At 42.4% G+C, this 19,345-nt stretch overlaps 2 protein-coding genes across 13 annotated transcripts in view; both read right to left on the bottom strand.

The window, feature by feature from the left end:
• Positions 1-674: 674 nt before the first annotated feature.
• Positions 675-7,958, bottom strand: macir (macrophage immunometabolism regulator). Of its 3 annotated transcripts, none has more exons than XM_035392433.1 (2): positions 7,697-7,958; positions 675-4,863 (listed from the first exon to the last, which is right to left on the bottom strand). In XM_035392433.1, exons 1-2 carry the CDS (start codon positions 7,760-7,762, stop codon positions 4,171-4,173), a joined length of 759 nt encoding a protein of 252 aa, XP_035248324.1. In that variant the 5' UTR covers positions 7,763-7,958; the 3' UTR covers positions 675-4,170. The 3 variants fall into 3 exon arrangements, with proteins under 3 accessions (XP_035248324.1, XP_035248326.1, XP_035248325.1); XM_035392435.1 differs by lacking the exon at positions 7,697-7,958 and adding an exon at positions 7,261-7,681; XM_035392434.1 differs by lacking the exon at positions 7,697-7,958 and adding an exon at positions 6,983-7,253.
• Positions 7,959-10,248: 2,290 nt separating this feature from the next.
• The window catches only part of ppip5k2 (diphosphoinositol pentakisphosphate kinase 2), a 47,344-nt gene continuing 38,247 nt past the window's right edge, over positions 10,249-19,345 (bottom strand). For 4 of the 10 annotated variants that reach the window (XM_035390766.1, XM_035390760.1, XM_035390765.1 and 1 more), the window contains 6 exons: positions 19,075-19,147; positions 17,438-17,557; positions 15,424-15,486; positions 11,453-11,596; positions 11,038-11,160; positions 10,249-10,753 (listed from right to left, as the gene is read on the bottom strand). In XM_035390766.1, the coding sequence (XP_035246657.1) occupies positions 10,275-10,753; positions 11,038-11,160; positions 11,453-11,596; positions 15,424-15,486; positions 17,438-17,557; positions 19,075-19,147 (1,002 nt within the window). In that variant the 3' untranslated portion in view covers positions 10,249-10,274. Of the gene's footprint in view, positions 10,754-11,037; positions 11,161-11,452; positions 11,597-12,598; positions 14,030-15,423; positions 15,487-17,437; positions 17,558-19,074; positions 19,148-19,345 lie in introns of those variants that run through there. The other 6 variants (XM_035390768.1, XM_035390764.1, XM_035390769.1 and 3 more) reach the window with 4 other exon arrangements.

The raw sequence follows: 19,345 nt of genomic DNA on the forward strand, positions 1-19,345 counted from the left end.
TGAATCGAACGTAAGCATACCGTCGGAAATGATCTTAAGACTAAGTTCAAGTATAAATCTAAGAACGTTTTTATAAATGAAGCCCCTGGAGTGGGTTTTTACTTTCTGAACCCGGATTTTCTACCTCTGGTACTGAGCACATCTACCCCCCGAGTTTGTGAGTTTAACACACCAAGTGGCTTAAAAAGAGGAATATGAACCAATACAAGTAGTTTCACATTCATTTTGACTCCAGTTTCTCCCTTTGCGAGGATGTTTCTCAACAAAAGGCTGATTACTGTAAACCACATTTAAAGATATTACTGCAAATGGACATGTCACCAAGATAGCCAAACTGTCATTGGACCCCAGGGTTAAACAATATAGAGCTTCCAACAGTGTTTTAAGCTCCTTTAAATAGTGCCTGCTGTAACAGTCGTTTTATAGCTATTCATCATTGCACCTCACGGAACAGAGCGACTCTCCGTTATTAAGGTGAGAAAAAAGATATTAGCACATTTGTCACTGTGATTGAATGGCATTTAATTTGAGACTTTTAATTTCATACCTTACAAGGAGCATCTCACTGATGAGTATCACACTGACTTCGACTCGCATATACAGTAGCCTATCAATCACGTTAGAAAATTGCAAAAACAGCAAAAAATAAAAATAAACAAAAAACTGAGGCAATATATGGTTTAGTTTTTTAATAGTGGATGTCAAGCATAGTCACAAAAACAAACAACAGAGTAATACAGTCCCTCCCATTGCAGAGTGCAAACCAGCCTCTGTTTGAAGTTCAAACAAGAAAAAAAAACCCAAGTGGATATTTCAGAAGTAAATCTACTGTACACATTTAAAAGCTAAATACAAAATAAAAATACAATTTCTTTGGAAAACAAACACAAATATGTTTCCCAAAGAAAAAGACAAACCCACCATCTATGGCTTTGAAAAACTTGTGTAACATGACAAGGCACTATACCCTGCTGTGAACGTGTAGGACTAATGCCTTTCAAGAATAACATAACAGAGTTATGACGACAACAGACCATTCAGCCCAACAATGCTCGCCATTTTCCTACCACTAAAGGGTACCTAGTGCTCACCGTTTACCTACAAACTAGACAGTATCTAGTACCATATGAAGCCTGGCCTTGAAAACTCCCAGTTTCCACCACTACTACATGACCTGGTCCTTCCACACAGCAACTACTCTCTGTGTGAAAAAATACTTACCTAATACCTAATGTGTGGAATTTACCTTCTGCGAACGTCCATTTCCACACCCTTGCTGCTGACAGAATTCAACCTGAAGAATCTCATGTAGTTCACTTCATTGATCCCTTCCATGAATTTAAAAGCCTCAATCAATTCGCCCCTAAATCTTTTACTAAGCTTGAAGAGATTAAGCATCTTAAGTCTTTCCACATAACTTTTATCTTTCATACCAGGAACCAATTTAGTTGCCCTTCTTTGAACTTTGCACATGCAGAAGATTCAGACGTATACTATCACATTACAGATTAGAGACTGAACTTTTTTAGCCATAAATTTCACATATGTTAAAGTGTCCAAGGGCCAGATTCTACAATATGTGTGTGTCATACTGTATACGTGACATATAACCATACATATTATAGGCATTTTAAATGATGCTTTTTTATCGCACTCGTCTTCAGCAGTTTACTCATATTTTAACCATCGATTTTGCCCCAAAAATTGTGAAAACAGTGACCAATACAGAAAATCTGATGGCGCTCTCATAAACTTCCCCGTCATTACGTAAGATAATCCATGCGCAAGGTCATATGTTTCTCTGCAGGACAACATTTCTCAAACTGTGAAGAAGTGAAAGCTGAATAAAAACCCATCAGGGAGAACCATACCAAAAAAGATGTTAAGATGCTAAACTATTTCTGAGAAAACAGAGAAATCCATTAACATGTTACTGCTAAACAGACTGCTGACGGGGGTGTTCTCAATAATGTGTATCCGTATTAGAATATATTACTGTTTATTAGCAAAACACATGCCTAAAAGTTAAACAGAGTTATGCCACATCTCAGTGCAAAGTTTGTCAGGCTGTAATATTTAGTCTGACACATGAAGCTGGCACTACATAAACATTCATAAATGTTATGACAAACAGGCATATGGTGTGTTATGTTACCACTGACGCAGCACTTGACGTTACCATGACACCACCATACTATGCGCTTATTTGCAGTTATAAGCATTTATGAATGTCAATGCAGGGCTTATGAAAGTTTCATGAAGGACTACAACATAGAAAGTGTTGATACTTGGACTAGGAAAAAGGGGTGCACTCAGACAGTAAGCCAATCAGAAAACACCAACATACAAACAGAAGAATAAAATTACCGTCTGGTTCACTTTCGTTTCACTTCTCACGCCATGAGAAGCATTACAATCCTATTTACTGGGACAGTAAACAAAAAAAAAATCTAGACAAGTAGCAAAATGGTGGAGAATAAGGACGTAAAAGGGAAAAACCTGCAAATTGAACAAGAGTAAGTGAACACAATTCCCGCTTCTGTTCAGAAACGTTAAGACACTTCTTTTTTTTCCAGACAATTCACAGAGCGGTTTCGGCTTCAGCACTGGACAAATAACAGATCGATGTGGAACTGCTGCATTCATTTACTGTGTTACCAAGTTCATAAGCACAATGTGGACCAGTAAGAGGACCACCCCCGATGAAAAGATCACAGATAAATTCTGAAAAACAGAGTACATTAAACAACACAGCTCACAGTAATGTGGAGATGACAAAAATATCTGCATCAACAGCAGCCACCCTAATGGACCAGTGAACATCACGTGTTACCATCTTTTTATTCAAATTAAATACAGCATAAACAATACGGTACAGTCAACTTTTTACTTCCTAGTTTTTAAACCATTTTGTAACATTTGGTTTACCCCTACAAAACAGAAAAATGCAAACATTTAGGATTGAGGGTAGCCAGGATAAAAATGAAACAAATCTTGATATTTCACACCGAGTCAATCAAGGGTAAATAAATGTTTTTTTTTTAAAGATAATTGAAATCTAAGCAGCCTACTTCTCGACGTTGTCTTCAGTGCATCCCTAATGCAGTCATATATACATACAAAGATGATTGTCACGTGTTCTGGGGCTTAAAAACACGAAAGAGAAAGAAACAGCTCGTCAAGTCTTCTCAGGATCCCGTCATATGTGTTCCTTTGGTTTCCATGGCGATGTCATTTAGAGATCACACACCCGCATCACACGTTTTATCAAAATCAAATTGCTATTTCCTCGTTTTCCTTTGCTTCGCCCTCAAAATCAGGACTGTTTTTAAGAAAGAAAAAAATCTCCAGAGGATACTGACAAGAAGAAACCCAGGGCTGAAACACATCCCATTCTCTCACACCATTACTTGATGAAAATTGAGAGAAATTATTTACCCCTGGGCAACTCTATAAATCCAGCCAAAGACTCAGGTTTAAAAGAATCCTGTTAACAGTCTGTATTTTTTAATTTTTTTTTTACATAAAATCACCCGATACAGACATTCAAACAGGACAAAGATGAACGGGTGGTATAGTGTTTTCTGGTTTAGCAGAGGTGTGCTATTGTTTTATTTTTCCCATAGAACCATTAGTGTAAATACTCTCAGATATGTGTAGCATTAAAGGCAGAAAATAAATATAATGTAGCAAATTTCATAGCATCCATCAACAGGTTTGACAGCACACACACACACACACACACAGACTCTCTCACACACACATATTTTTCTCTTAAATAATTAAGGATACTTAAGTTATTGCTAAACCTGAATGACCCCCCATCTTCCAATTCAAGTCACGCCTCAATCACCAGACATTTCACTAAACAATTCTGTCCTTGTGCTAGTGTGGGCCGCGTAACATTGAGCACAAGCGACCCCTAAAAGTGTAAAAAGTTCACAAGTTACAAGATTGCTGGGCCTTTTTTTTTCAATTTTTTTTTTTTTAGTTCTTTGATGACTACCCATTTTTCTGGAGAACCGTCTATGGTCTCCTGGGAGAAACAGGTGTGGCCAGGCATAGCTAGCAGGCTTTCTGCAGAACAGCGTTGTAGGGATTGGAGGCGAGGAGGAGGGGGTGGGGGGGGGGCGGGGGGGGCGGGGGTGGCGGGTGTGGCCCCCCCATGGCTCAGGTCTTGTTCCTGGTGTACATTCGATCGCCCCGCAGCGTGAGGTGCTGGAGCTGGTACTGCAGCACCTCGGTGTCTGCCGGCTCCAGGGCGGCCATCTTGTCCAGGTTGAGGTAGTCCAGGGACTTTGGGTGGGGCCTCTTCCCCCGCAGCAGGCAGAGAGGCAGGGGGCCGTGGAAGGCCCGGCCGGGCTCCGCCCCCCCCGCCGCCGGCGGCGGCGGCCTGAGATGGCGGTCTCCCGCGCCGGTCGCGCTCCGTCGCCGTCGGTGACCGCTCACGGCGGGAATGTCGTAAGGCTGGTAGTGGCGGCTCTTGGTCCTGTAGACGCGGGAGGCCCGGTGGAGCGCCGCCTCCAGGGGTTTGGCGCGCGGGTTGGGCGCGGCCTCCGGCGTTGCCGTGGAGACGGCGGCGGCGGCGGTAGCGGCGGCGCTCGCGGCCTTCTCGACGCTCGGCCTCTTGTGCGCCCGTTTCAGAAGCTCCTCCCCCGTGGTGAAGCCCACCAGGTAGTTGCAGTCCATGTGGACGATCTGGTACCCCGCCACCCCGCTCCGGACGGGGGAGCAAGGGGTGCTGGAGCAGCGCGGACGCTCCGGCTCCGCCCTCAGCCCGGCGAGCGGCTCAGCGGCCGGCAGGACCATCACGGGGGCCCTGGAAACGCCGCCGACGTCCGTCTCCATCTTTACAGACATCACCTGACAGGGGAGACATAAACACTCAGGGGCTACAGCAGGGGAGACACAAACACTCAGGGGCCACAGCAGGGGAGACACAAACACTCAGGGGCCACAGCAGGGGAGACACAAACACTCAGGGGCCACAAACACAAACACTCAGGGGCCACAGCAGGGGAGACACAAACACTCAGGGGCCACAGCAGGGGAGACACAAACACTCAGGGGCCACAAACACAAACACTCAGGGGCCACAGCAGGGGAGACACAAACACTCAGGGGCCACAGCAGGGGAGACACAAACACTCAGGGGCCACAGCAGGGGAGACACAAACACTCAGCGGCTAAATAGAAACTGTCCCTGATTCGTCCACAAAATATTACCGGCTTGTCAAAATAGCACAATAACAAATCGGCACATGGGGAGACATTAGACAAAAAAAACCCAAAAACAAACAGCTATCGTGACTACTTTTTCTCATGGAAAAAAATGGTAATTTGGTCATTTCTTTTAAGAGCCCACTAACTAGTTTTTGGACCTAGGCTACACTGGATAAATGCCTGCTTACCAGCTTATTTTTAATAAAATTAGTGCATGCTGTAATGAAACAGTTGAATATGACAAATATCGAGTTGGTTGTTATAAAGACATAGTGTATTTGAATGTGCATACAAATACATCAATGAAATCAAATATTAACTAATTGTAACTACAGATGATCAGTTGACCTTCAAGTGCATTTCATTTAAGTGGCCCCCAAACACATCAAAAATAACTAATGAAAATGAAAGTTTAATTTGTATTCGAGGTGTTAATTTCGTCACTTAATTAGACAAATGCTTCAGTCGACAGCATCCCAGGAGAAATGACCGAGAACGAGAAATAATCATAGTCACGTGACTTGAACGGCCAATCCTCTGGAAAAGAAAACTGCCTAAGTATAACTAAGCGAACTGAAATCTTTCACCATACGATAATAAGTAAATAAGTAAATAAATAAATAAATAAACGCTATAGAGGAGAGAACAAACAATAGTGATACATACAACTATGGTCTTACTTTACAAAACGGAGCCTAAACTTGGCTGAGGAACAAAAAAAAAAAAGCAAAAAAAATACGATTCAGTCCGGAAAGCCTCTAAACAGCATTTTCTGTTCTACTCGAGCCGATTTATAACTGAAAATAAAGCAAAAGCTTTATTGATGGGTTTTAACATAACTGAAACTGTATTATAAATTTCAGGAAGCAGTGGCCTCCGCATTTATAACGGACCGCTTCAGCATACGTTTGAAATTATACTGCAGAATAAGAATGCAGCCTACAAGGCCTATGCATATAATCTACAGTAGATTTAAATAATAGGCGTGATCAACTACATCACATAGCGTTGCCGGTAGCCTATTATGTTGCAGGGTATCAGTATTTCAATTTTGCATGTCGGTTCAATGTATCACACTTTAATTCCCCTACATAACATTTAAAATTGGAAGTACGCCGAATTAAAAAATATATGTAGGCTATATCTAATTCACTATTTTTGTACACGACATTTTATAGACCATCAACACTGGAACTGCAGGTTCACCAATCTTCACGTTGTGTTAAAACAGGCCGAAATTGTCATTGTGTTCTGCGGACTAACTTGGCTTTTCGAGATGCTGAGTAGCTACTCTCCTCCTACATGTATTTCTTCAGCGCAACGGCGAAACAGAGATGGCATAAAATCCACTGCTGTTAAATATAGTTAAACACAATCTTTTGCATTCCAGCTCTTTATCTGACGAGATTCTCCCGCCATGCCCCATGCACCTGTCACGCGACGCCTGTCATACCGGACTCATTCTGAAGAATACGCCTGTCCTATCTAATAAAATGACAGGACAAAATTGCGCATGGCTATATTTTCCAGAACAGGAAATAGCTATATTTTACTCGCTAAATGCAAACAAAAACATATTTCGAAGCAAGCAAAGCTACAGTAACCATAGCCAGCTACATTGTTAACACTATCATATCAACAATGAAAACCCATTGTGAACACACCATAGTCGTCTTTCGTTCGCAAGCTACTCAATCGCGTTTTCTCAAAACGAGTCACACAATTGTGGTCGCGAGCACCCAAAAGGCATGCACAATACCATGCTGAAGGTTTCTCAATTGTTGTAGCTGGCAGAGCATTCTAAACATTCGCCTCCATCATCTGAAATCGCGAGTGTTTCTAGTGGTGTGTTTGGTTGCGGTCGCTCCCTCACTACCTTACAGCACACTCGGTTTAAATATTACAGTAGATATCGGAGTATGGATGAAATTGAAATTAAGTTCAGTGCGCGATCCGTCATCCGTTGGCTCATCATACATATGTGCTCCACCCAAGCACAGTAGTTGAGCGTTGTCCAAACAATAACCAAAAACATACCGGTTTCTAAGCCGAAACTGCAGCACACTTTCCTCTGGTCTCTGGACCAAAATGGACCGCGTCGATACTACTACAGGGAGCTTCCGAGAAGTACCACGTGACACAGTGAGGTAATCCGTATTTGTCCTCACCGTTGGGAGATGAAATTGCATGATAACAACGCAAAACTTGCCTTGTTGTAATATTTCCTAGAACCTAAACACCCACCCAGGTATTCGGGTTTACGTGTGATGTATGGGTAGGACATACAGGCGATACTTTAATCTTTAAATCCCGCTACGTCGAGAAAATTCGAGAAATAAATCGATTTCAACAGAATAGTTTCTGAATCTGAAAACATCTTATGTTGTCATCCTTAGTAAATCTGATCAGTGCTCTGTGTTTGGCGCAGTAGCGTACACAGAAAAGGTGTTCCAGGCTTGTTAAACATACATACCTTGAAAGAGCGGTTACAAATAAACAAAATAAACGACGTTGGTTTATATTGCCCTCTGCCAGACATAACCGTTGTATGTTTGGTTGCCACGGTATTACCATCGCGCTGAACAATTGGCGTTAGGCAGGCACACCCAAACCAGGCCCTCAAGGTCAGCAGTAGCCTACTGCTGGAGTGATTTTCTCTTCCACCTGACAGCCTTTGGCCCAGTAATGTCACTGATTGTCCGGAGATCTACACTTGGTGTGACCGTTTCAAATCAGTCCCTGATTAGAGGGGAGGACTGAAAACCAGCAGTACTGCTGCCCCCAAGGGCCTGATATAAAATGGCTGCCAAAGACCCTTATGGCAGAAGAGGAACATAACCCTTTGAAGGGTAGGTTTTTTCAAAATTCCAAGCAAGTGTTCTAAGAACTACATTGCTGTCAATCGCCTGTAGTGATTGTTATATCCACAGAAAGTTCAGTTAAGAATGTACTAACCACATATTTGTGATCTTACACCTTAAATGGCTAATGTGTAGATGGTGTAATAGATGACTGGGAATGTGCAAAGGTTGCTTTACTTTTACACTTGAATTTCAACAAAGGAACGGTTCTCTGGTAACAAAATTCAGGGATAATTATCTGCACCTAAACCCCATCAAAACTGAACAGAGGACAGTCTGGGTGGCAGTGTAGTACAATTGCTAAGGAGCTGGCCTTGTAACCTAAAGCTCGCAAGTTCAATTCCCAGGTTGGACACTTGAGCAAGGTACTTAACCCACATTGCTTCAGTATACATCCAGCTGTATAAACGGATGCAATGTAAATGCTATGGAAAACTTTGGGTAAGTCACTCTGGATAAGAGCGTCTGCTAAATTCCTGTAATTTAATGCCTGTCCTCATCCGTTGTGTCCTCCATCCTTATCAACCATTATTGGAAAAGGCACAGTGACATTTTATCCTGTGCTAGTAGACTGCCCTTTTCAATTGAAACCACAAATTTTCTGTTGGTTCAAGTCTGGAGAAACAGTCATTTTGCAGTCAGTTCACTATTTTTATCGGTTGATTTTGAGGCACATTCTGTGGTATTATTAGCCTGTGGTAAAATCCATTCACGTTTTAGCTTCCCTCAGAGGATGCCACAAATCTTTGTTTGTGATTCCAATGACCTTTCAAAGACCTCCAGGACCCATACATGAAAAGCAATCCCACAACATCAAAGATCCACCACCTATTTCACCAAATGCATGACGTTTCCCCCCCCCCCCCCCCCAACATAAGCGTCCTTCTTCAGACACAAAATACACCCCTGTGGTGCCTAGCAAAAAAAAAAAAGAAAAAGCTCAACTTTGGTCTGATCTGACCACAGCAGTCAGTTCCAAGTTCAGCATTGCATATTTGACTAGAGCCAGGTGTCTAAGAATTACAATTTTCAATTTAAAGTAAAACTTCACATCTCAGATAAAAATGACTTTTTCATGTTTTATTTTAATTCTGAAAACTAATATTACATTCCTTAAAAACTCCAAGGGTGCATTGGTTTTTACATGGGCACCTTACAACTGCAAAACATAGCGTTGAAAACCATTTGCAGATCAGGTTTAAGATGGTCAATATTACCACGATGAGATTCATGAGTTTAAAATATTTACAGGTCAGGATGTCCAGTGTAGCCAATACAGAATATGTACAACAATCTTTTCAATCACAATGGAAAAAAAAAATGAAAGAAATACAATTAGCGATGTGCTTGTAAGGCAAATTAAATACGGTTCACAATCTTAAATTCCTTTACTAACTGAAGTGACATTTCAATGGTCACTGGTCAACCATCTGGTCTTTCAAAATTGGTATTCTGGCCATTAGTTTGGCTCTTTGAGGACCCATGTCTTACGACTGTTCAACACCTCCCAAGACATGGGAGCTTACCGAACAAACAATACAGAGACGGACAATCAACATAATACAGACACTGGTACCTCTCAAGAACATCTTTGGTGATTTATGGTCGGTTGTTTATACGAACAGACGCAGTACTTGAAATTGCTATGCTTACAGAACTACTGTACACCTCTTTGTATAATAAAATACTTCAGGTACCATCAAACCCCATATATATATTTTTTTACACAGTTAAAGTAACAAAAGTCCGATGTGCAAAACACTAATGTCTGATGCATTATATATAAAGTTCAAATATCGTTGTGAAAGCCAATGAATAAGTGACGTGAGTGGAACCCGTCAACCAGTAACATTCGACTGATCAGTAACAGTTAATTTTGTCTCATAATGTCAGTTGGGAGCTTTGCCCTTCAGAACCCTCTTTATTATTTTTAATTAATTAATTAATTTTTGAACATGTGACACATGATCAGGGTGGAGTCTTGGGAATTCAGCCTTCATTCTTCGTGATCGACGCCTCGACGGACGCTCGAACGACGGACTAATTTTCAGAAAACGAATGACTACTAAGGACAGCAGTTTTATTTATTTTGTTTCACGCAGCCTGTGCGTGTGACAGTCCATTGTGCGTCCTACCCTCTGCTTTTTTTGGGGGGGGGGGGGGGGGGGGGTTGGGGTAGGGGGGCGGGGGCTAATGCCGCGCTCCGTCTCCATGGGGACCAAGGAGAGGGGGTTTTGGGGGAGTTCTGTCAGCAGCCATGTCGTGGGGTGCGGTCCGCTCGGACCCTCTGTCTCCTGGGGTATCGCGAGGGGGCGTCCCAACAGGGGAATCATGGGACGGGCCGGGCGGGGGCGATTTCTCACTGGGAGGGGCAGGAGAGAAGCACTGCCGGGGGACTTTATCGGCAGGGGTATCACAAGGGTGGCGCTGAGGGGGCGCCTTGCCACTGTGGGTGTCGTCAGACGGGGGTAGGTTGGGGGTATCGTGAGGTGGAGGGTGCAGGGTGGGGGAGGAGGTCCCGGCTGGGGGTTCGGACTCCTCGCCGGGGGGCTCCAGGACAGCTTTCTCCTCCAGGGTGCATTTTGGGGACGGCACCTGCATCAGTTCGTCCTCCCTGGGCGGCGTGGCCAGACCCCCCCTCGGCGATCTGTTGGGTGACCCGCCACACACTGCGGGAGAGGAGAGCCAAACAGCTATGTCACACGTACTGCAGAACTGCATAAGGGTTCAGGGGACTGGGGGCTGCGGGTTTGAATCCTAGTTGGGGCACTGCGGTTATACCCTTGAAGCAAAGCGCTATAAAATATAAGTTGTGAAAGTTGCTCTGCATGTTTGCATAAACATCTGTGAACTCATGTAAACATGAACTGTGTTCAGTCTAACCTTGTGCAGAAGCAGGTTCCATATAGTGTAAAAAAAAAAAAAAAATAAATAAATAAATACATGTCCTCACCGGTCACAGCTCTTTCTAGCGTTTTCTTGCTCGAGGTGAACGGGCAAGGAAGCACTTTTGCGGGAGTGTACGTGTTCAAAGGGGGCTTCTTCAGTGGAATGGGACTGCAGCACAAGTTTGAAGCTGGAACAAAGACACACACACACACAAAAAATAAATAAATAAATAAACAAACAACCATGTTAAACAACCAGCTTTAGTAAAAAAAAAACAAAAAAAAAAACAAACACAATCCTGAAGGATATCATTGTAAAGAAACGTGTGGAGCACAGCTACTACCTAATCTTCAGCACAAAACCCTGATTACTGGTGTTCAGAGGATCACAGTACTTAAGTCTGAGGGACACTTAAGTCTGGATGTAATGCAATGTAATGTAATGTAATGTAATGCAATGTAATGCAATGACACGCGCACCTGGGGAGGATGTGGGCGTGTCCACGATGGCCTCGTGAGACATCGCCACGGAAGCCAGGAAGTCGTCGACCTGCTTCAGTGAGAGCGAGTTGTGCAGGGTCTCCAGGGGGCAGATCGACGGGACCATGGAGTACAGCTCGAAACCTGGGGGGAGACAAACCGGGGGGGGGGGGGGGGGGGGGGGGGACCAAATCAGTGCCGAAAAAACAGCCGCGGGACGCCAAAAAAGACTGCAGGACAGCACCGGGGGCGGGGCGATGAGTGAGCTCACATTCGGGCAATGAATGATGAAGCCGGCAATGAAGGAGAAAAGAGGAAGGGGGGGGGGGGGGGGGAGTGAAAGAAAATAAAAATAAAAAAATAAATAAATAAATAACATCCACCATTTATTTACCAGATGTAGATCTGCACCGAACATCCCATGGAAGGAGACAAATGAGATTGAATTAACTGCAGAAGAGCTCTACCTACCCAGACCCTTCTCTAAGCCAGGTGACACGCCAACACAAATCACCAGGGCACTTACCTCAGCTGCATTCAGTGCTAATTTTACTATGAGACGGACCGATCCACAAAAAGAAGGACATGGTCGGATTTGGTGAAATTTAAAAAAAAAAAATGGTTTCACAACACGTTTAAGTCTGAATGAACAAGGTGAAAAAAAAGTTTCAGTTCCCTCCACAATTATTCACATCCTTAAATGATTAAGAAAGTAGCCTTTAAATTAAATTATACTGGCAATTACATACACTGTATGCTCATGAATGGGAAAATTTATACTAATACAGTTGCTCAGAAAAAAAGATTTTATTTCAAACTATTCTTCAACAAAAGATATGCCACATTTCTAATGATTACTCTAAATAGACTCCAACAAAAATAAATCTGCATTAGCATGCTACTTCAAGTTGGGGAACTCTTTTTGGCTTCCCAAGGTTTCCTGTTCCACTGGGGAATAAAAATGAGGTAACACACATGTAAAATCCCACCGCGATAAATGGGAATTTTTTTTTTTTTTTTTTTTAGAAGAAACATGGTTAAAACAAAAAAGGAAGACGCCAAAATTCCACTGTTCAGCCAATAATTAAGAAGTTTAAAGTGGTAGTTAAATTTCTGGGGTCTTTTTGGCATGTCGTCAGATTTCCATTTTCAATTGGCCCCGACAGTTTTTTTGTAATTAACTAAATTTTAGACATTAACAGAATTTTCCTGGCTCTTTAAAATACAACAGCCTTGAATTATATTCCAAATGTAACTTAACAAATATAGTTAATGCATTCTAGGATGTATTCTTTTACAATGCGAGCACAAGGGTAAACTAATCATATTACTTTAAAAATTATATCATTCAAATATATTATAACCAGAATTTATATGCATGAATTACAGGGTATTTACATAATTATTTTCATTCACACTAATGAAACAAGTAATTTCATCCAACTTCATAACTGCATTAACCGTTTTCTAATTAAAACTACAAACCGCAGCCAAATGTGTACATGACTGCAATGCTTGCAAAGGAAGCATGGTAGACAAAAAGGGTCAATACCACCACGATTTTAAAAAAGAGCATCTTTTTAAATCAACATTAGCAGCAAGACAAAGGAATAGAGTGAGAAAAATGTCCTTTGAGCTTGAGGGCAAAAAAAACAAACAAAAAGAAAACATACTGACCTGAAGCATGTAAAAAAATCAGGTAAAAGAAAAGAAAATGCATTAAAACGTACAAACCTATTATTTACCCAACAACTATTTAACAATTATAATGATTCTGTGCGGTATTCTCCACTTTTTAAATTCTGTGTTGGGAGTTCTACATACACGACCATTTTGCCTTCAAGTAACTGGACACTAATTCGCTGGCAAAGAACAGATCCGCAAAAGGACTCCACATTCGGACGTCCATTTTCTCCATCCATTATCGCTGAACATCCTATCTTGATATGTTCAAATAGACCAGGGAGCATGTCAGCTGACCCTGAATAATGAACTGTCTGGATTAAAATCTAAAGCTATGACAACCCCATGAAGTAAAGTTTTTTTTTAAACCCTCAAGGTAGGAAATTCTAACTATTTTAGCCAAGAGGATTTTTGGTCGGTACCTTCTAAAACAAGAGAGAGCAACACTTTCCCAGCCTTCCGGGCTACATTACAGGCGTTTATGTTATCCAGGCGACTTACACAACTTTTTACACAGCATTGAAATGACATCCATTTATACAGCTGGATATATACCAAAGCAATGCAGGTTAAGTACCTTTCTCAAGGGAACAAGGGCAGTGTCCCACCTGGGAATCGAACCTGTGACCTTTAGGTTACTAGACCAGCTCCTTACCCATTACACTACACTGCTGCCAAAGGTCTGAAGGTTCAAGTGGCGCAACAAAGACAAAAGGAGGTGAGACGGGTTGAAGGAGAGAAGGGGTCAGACAGCTAAGAGATGGAGGAAGCTGGGCACTTCTAGGGAACGCAAATCAGGAAACTACACAAAAGGAAAAGACCAAACAAACATTCAGGAAAGAAATGGGTAAATTAAACATAATCAACACTTACCACAGAACAAACTGGAAAACACTGACCCATTTAGAAAAGCAGATTTAAAAAAAACAAAAAACAAACAAAAAAAAAATCATGAAAAGCAAATTTAAAAGATAAGGATCACCAGTTCTTCAAACGCTCTTTTAACAATAATAAACATTTAATATGTATAGAGTTAATACGCATAAATAAAACGAACACTTTGCTTTTAAGCCAAAGAATGAAAGAAGAGGAGATTATAGCTTCTCTACAATCCATTACTATCAAACTAATGGAGATGGTCTGTTACTACACCTTAAGTCATAAATAAAATGTCTGGATAAATATCTTGGGGCCGCTGGGTGCCCCCCGTTAAGACGGTTCTAGTGCGGGGGGGGGGTCTCGTGTGGCGCAGCCCGTAGAGCGCTGTCCACGTGCTCATTGCGAGCCGCGACGTCGGCGGTTCGAGTCCGACCGCCGACCATTGTCGCATGTCTCTCACTCTCTCCTCCTAGTTCTATCTGTCTCTCTACACTATCCTGTCTAATAAAGCTGAAAAAACAAAAAAAAAAAACATTAAAAACAAAAAAAAACAAAAAAAAAAAAAAACTGTTCGAGTGCATGGACGGAGTCCACAGTCTGATCCGTGAACAGTCCTCCTCTGACTCATGCCTGTGTAAGCTTGATTTCCTAACTGTGTTGTGGCAGGAAGCTAATACGCTTGTCTGCACCCTCCTGAACAGACAACGGAGGCTGTGCTCGTGAGTGTTACGTGAGCGTGACTGGGCATTGCAAATTGGGGAGCAAAAGGTATTAAAAAAAAAAAGGTATTTAACTTCAAATTTTTTAAAAAAATCTAGTCAAATTTGCAAGTGAATAAGTTTACTAGCCTAACCATTATTATACATTTCCTGGCCTACTGTAAAAGCGAAGCATGGTGATGCTGAATTCTGCCATAGCTTCATCAGGGTTCTCATTCTGACAAAACTAACATTTTGATAATGAGAAATTCATTAAAATAACCAAAGAAAAAAGGAGGGGGAAAAAAAGCACAGTAGCTCAAACACAACAGGCAAAATTTTGATGCTAAGAACTCACCAATCTACAGTTCTGCAGGCAGAGGGGGCAGGTAGGTTCTACAAAGGTAGGTAGGTTCCCCCCCCCCCCCAGAAAATGTACCGATAAGCTACAGAGTAACTGTAAAGGGACAGAATGTTTTATTTTTCCCCCTTTTCTTTTTCTGAGTACGTGCTTGCAGATGGAATTTGCAGGACACATGCGCATATCAGGTCCCAGAGTTCATGGTTACATTCCATGTGCATTTTGCTGAAGTTAGGAGAGGGGGGGGGGGGAGGGCTGATGGAGGAACTCTATCCACAAAATAAATTTTTTTAAAAAGTAGGAGATGAGGCAAGAGAGCATCATTAAAAAAACAACAAAAGCAAACATACCATTGGTTGGGTGTCGAGCAAATGAGATAGAAAATCTTTTTACAGCAGAACCACGGGTGGTCTCTGAGAAAGAGAAGAACAGGTACCTGAAATGTACAACAGCTAACAGAAACGGCTAACAGAAAGAAATCAATCACAGAAGGTAAAGAAAGAAAGCCAAGTATTAGATGGCATGCAAGAAAGAAGGGCCAGGAAAAGAAGGGCGGAGACTCCTTTTTGTTTTTGTCTCTTTTTTGCGTTTTTTTTTTTTAGTGTGTTACAGTGTGTTGTTAAAGATTCTGCTCTCAGCCCAGCGCACAGTGCGGACACCGCAAGCGGAAGGTTAGCGCTCGCTCACAGGTGAAAATGACCAACGGTGATCAGTCGAAAATGGGGAGAACGTTGACAGGAACGTCGAATGCGCTGCACAACACAGGCCCTGCAACGTGAGATTCCCCTTCCCCCCCCCACCCCCCTTCCCCCCGGAAGAGTACGTTTTTTTGGAATGTTTCTTTCCCCAACGTTCTAAGCCAGTGTTCCAGAACTCCACTGCTTTCGCTTACGAGAACCGACTGTTACATCAGCAATGGAATGTTCTAATCACGCATTTGTGACCTCACACCTTAAAGGGGTAAACCACCCACTCATTCCTATGCAGAGTATTTTGATGGAAAAATGATGGATGAGATTTCTCCAGATAAAAATAATATTCGATCAGACGTAACACGATGCATAATTTTTCATGGGGAAAAAATCAAGACATAATGCCCGAGCACTGGGTGTACAAGGAATCCTGGATTTTGTAGAGGGACATCAGGGGAAATTCCAAGTGTGTTCAATTAATTAAATTACCAGTGCTAACTCTGAATTAAAAGATCAGCAGAGAAGAGCACTGAGGTCCCGTGACCTGTGACCTGTGACCTTTAGGTCAGGGGTGTCAAACTCTTCAGTTCTGGACAGCCCCAAGTGTGTGCTATAGATTTTTGCAGTTTCCTTTCAATCAATAGCCATTTTAGGCCTTGGAAATAGTGTGTGTGGACACTATTGTGTGTGTAGCCAATCACTGCCTTACTCAACCCCTAGAGCGGTCCTGATTGGCCGAGCGCCTCTGTGCCATCTCCCGACAGGTGCCACAGGCCTCTCTCCAGTTCATTCAGAATTAATCTACAACCGGCCAGGCCACACGAATCTCACGCCCCCTTCTAAATGCTCTTTAAAAAAATGCTGAGATTTTGAGAAACCGTTCTGGGACAGAATTCCTTACGGCTTTCACCCGTTAAAAACGCACGGACATTAACGCAACCGGAACACTAAGGAGCAGCAGTAGGACTAATGTGCACACGGGCGAAACTGTACAGAAACCGGTACAGAACAGGGGTAACTATGATACCGAAATTAAGGCGAAACGAACAACCTGACTTTTCCTGTTGTAGTACCAACTTCGATTTTTCATTACGAATGATAACTTGAATAACTTTTAAGTATAAACATAAGCTTTTGAGAAGAAACATGTAAAACCCATCTCCAGTATGTGGACAATCCAAAGACTAATCTCCAAAAATGGTGCAATCAAGCATTTAATGACTTTATCAAAGCTAATAATGCAGCTTTAAATGCCGACAAAATGTATTTAAACCTGTAAATGACTGACTTCACCGCAAATAACTTATTTATAGCATTCCAGCAATGCGAATACTGTATGGACGAATAATCATAGGAATGTATGGAATTTTCTCTGTGCCCAAAAGCCAGCTGATGAACATCAAAAGTGAAGGGGACACCAAATGGAAGGGACTCAATCATTACAACGATGCCCACATACACTCACACACACACACACACACACCGAACCCCCGGGGAATGCAGAATGTGAAAGTTCCAGGATTCCTTCATGAGGAGGAAGGGAGGGGGGGAGGAACGGAAAAACAGACCAAAAAAACCCCAAAAAAACCCAAAAAAAATGAACAAAAAAAAAACGGGTAGAGGATCGATCATCTCTTTAAAAAAAAAGATGTGTGTGCGTGTCTGCACATACCCTCCAGGAAGCCGGAGGAGGTGAGCTTTTTACGGTGCGCGCGAGCGTAATCCTGCAGGTTAGGGGCGCTGGAGGAGGCGCCGAGCACCATGGTGCTGAAGAGCCCCGCGCAATGAGGGCCTGATGGGAGTTAGAGAAAACACACACACACACGCACGCGCACACACACACACACACACACACACACACACACACACACGCACAACGCACAGTGTTTCTGGGGACCGCCACACGCCGCCGCCGCGCCACATGCAGCATGCACTCTACAGCAGATTCTTGCCACAAACGCTCCCTTCGTGTGCCGCCCCCAAAGTCAACCGCTTTTAAAAATTTTTTTTAAAAAATTTTTTTTACGCACAACGGCGGTAATGTCGCTCCGCGTGATCGCGGGACGAACGAGGGGCTAAAAAAAAAACGTTTTGTTTTGGCAGGTGCAGAACGGGAGTTATCTTTAGCGATCGTTTTTTGCGCCCGAATCGAAAGGTTCGCCCCCGTTCGTTTTAATTGTTGCTGTGCGACATTCGTTACCCCCCCCCCCCCCCCCAATTTTATATTTTTAGTGGAACCGGGGATCAGGAATTTTTTACCAACCCTGGGGGGCACAGAGGTTTGTATGAGGAAGTATGTACACTCCCTCGTACTGAAACAAATGAAAACGATCAATCAATTTCTTGCTATGGTGCAAATGGCCATTATTTTCGTCCCCCGACTGGAGTGGACTAGGAAAGACAGCCGTTTTATTTTCTTATTTTTTCTGTTGCCAAATATCAGTCTTCAACAAATGTATAGAAACCCAATATTATCAAATAAATACAATTATGAGAGATTACTCAAGAGCACAACAAATGAAATGAGTTAAAAATTCAAATATGACGACTTTTAGACTCTTAATAACTCGAAACTGTATCATTAGAAATCAAACTGCATTCCTTTTTCTGAAAGAAGACATTACCAGCATGTGTGTGATTTTGAGTCAGCACCATATCGGTTAAGTTATGTGGCAAAAATCTTTGTCTCCATTAAACATTAGAAAAACAGATCAGTATAGTTGCTTGAATAAGCTTCATAGCACAAATTTAGTAACTGATCATTCCAGTTCAAACAAACAGTAGGCCAAAAGCCTCAGAAAAGCAGACGTTGCTTAAGTACTGAAGATTTGCGAAGACCCACCCAAACAGAGCAAAGGTTTGAAATAAGTGAGAGAAAATTACACTTGTCACACATCCACAATCTTATATCATTTCTGCAAACAAAATGACTAAACATTTCTGGGATCAGTGCATGACACCATGCAAAAAAACACTGCAAAATACAAGTCAATACGACTGCAGTGGAGTACTGCACTTTGTGCATTCTCTCATTGTTGCAGGTCTGCTAACATTAAAGCGGACCTAAAGGCTGGAATTAAGGTGGATCAGACCCAAAAAAAATGAAATTAATGTAATTTTACTGGGTTAATAACAAGGCCTAACTATTACTATACAAGCAAGGGCCTGGAAATATGCACAAAAGGCTTTGCTGATGACTTTCCATTACGACAAATATACAAAGTTGTACTAATTGCCATGCACTTTTTTGTTTTTAATTTATGAACTTATGAACGTTTAGGCATTCAACATCAAAGAGAAAGGGCTTACCGATTCCTGTGGTGAGCTTGTGTTCTGAGATGAGCCTGCCAGCGCGAGCGTGGCTGTTGTTCTCCGACAAAACCTGCGAACGTCGAAGCAAAAGAAGTCGAGTGAAAATCCGAAAACTACGAAGACCGCTCTGAGGACAAACTCCAGGTGGGTGGGGCGTCCAAAAACACTGTGTTCATAGCAGAGGCCTTTCTTGGACGAACAGACGAATGTTAATAAGCAGCACTGAAAAACGTTAGCGCTAAGAGCGCCATACACAACGACGACGACG

This window comes from Anguilla anguilla, chromosome 14 (genome assembly GCF_013347855.1).
Source record: "Anguilla anguilla isolate fAngAng1 chromosome 14, fAngAng1.pri, whole genome shotgun sequence".
Taxonomy (NCBI): domain Eukaryota; kingdom Metazoa; phylum Chordata; class Actinopteri; order Anguilliformes; family Anguillidae; genus Anguilla; species Anguilla anguilla.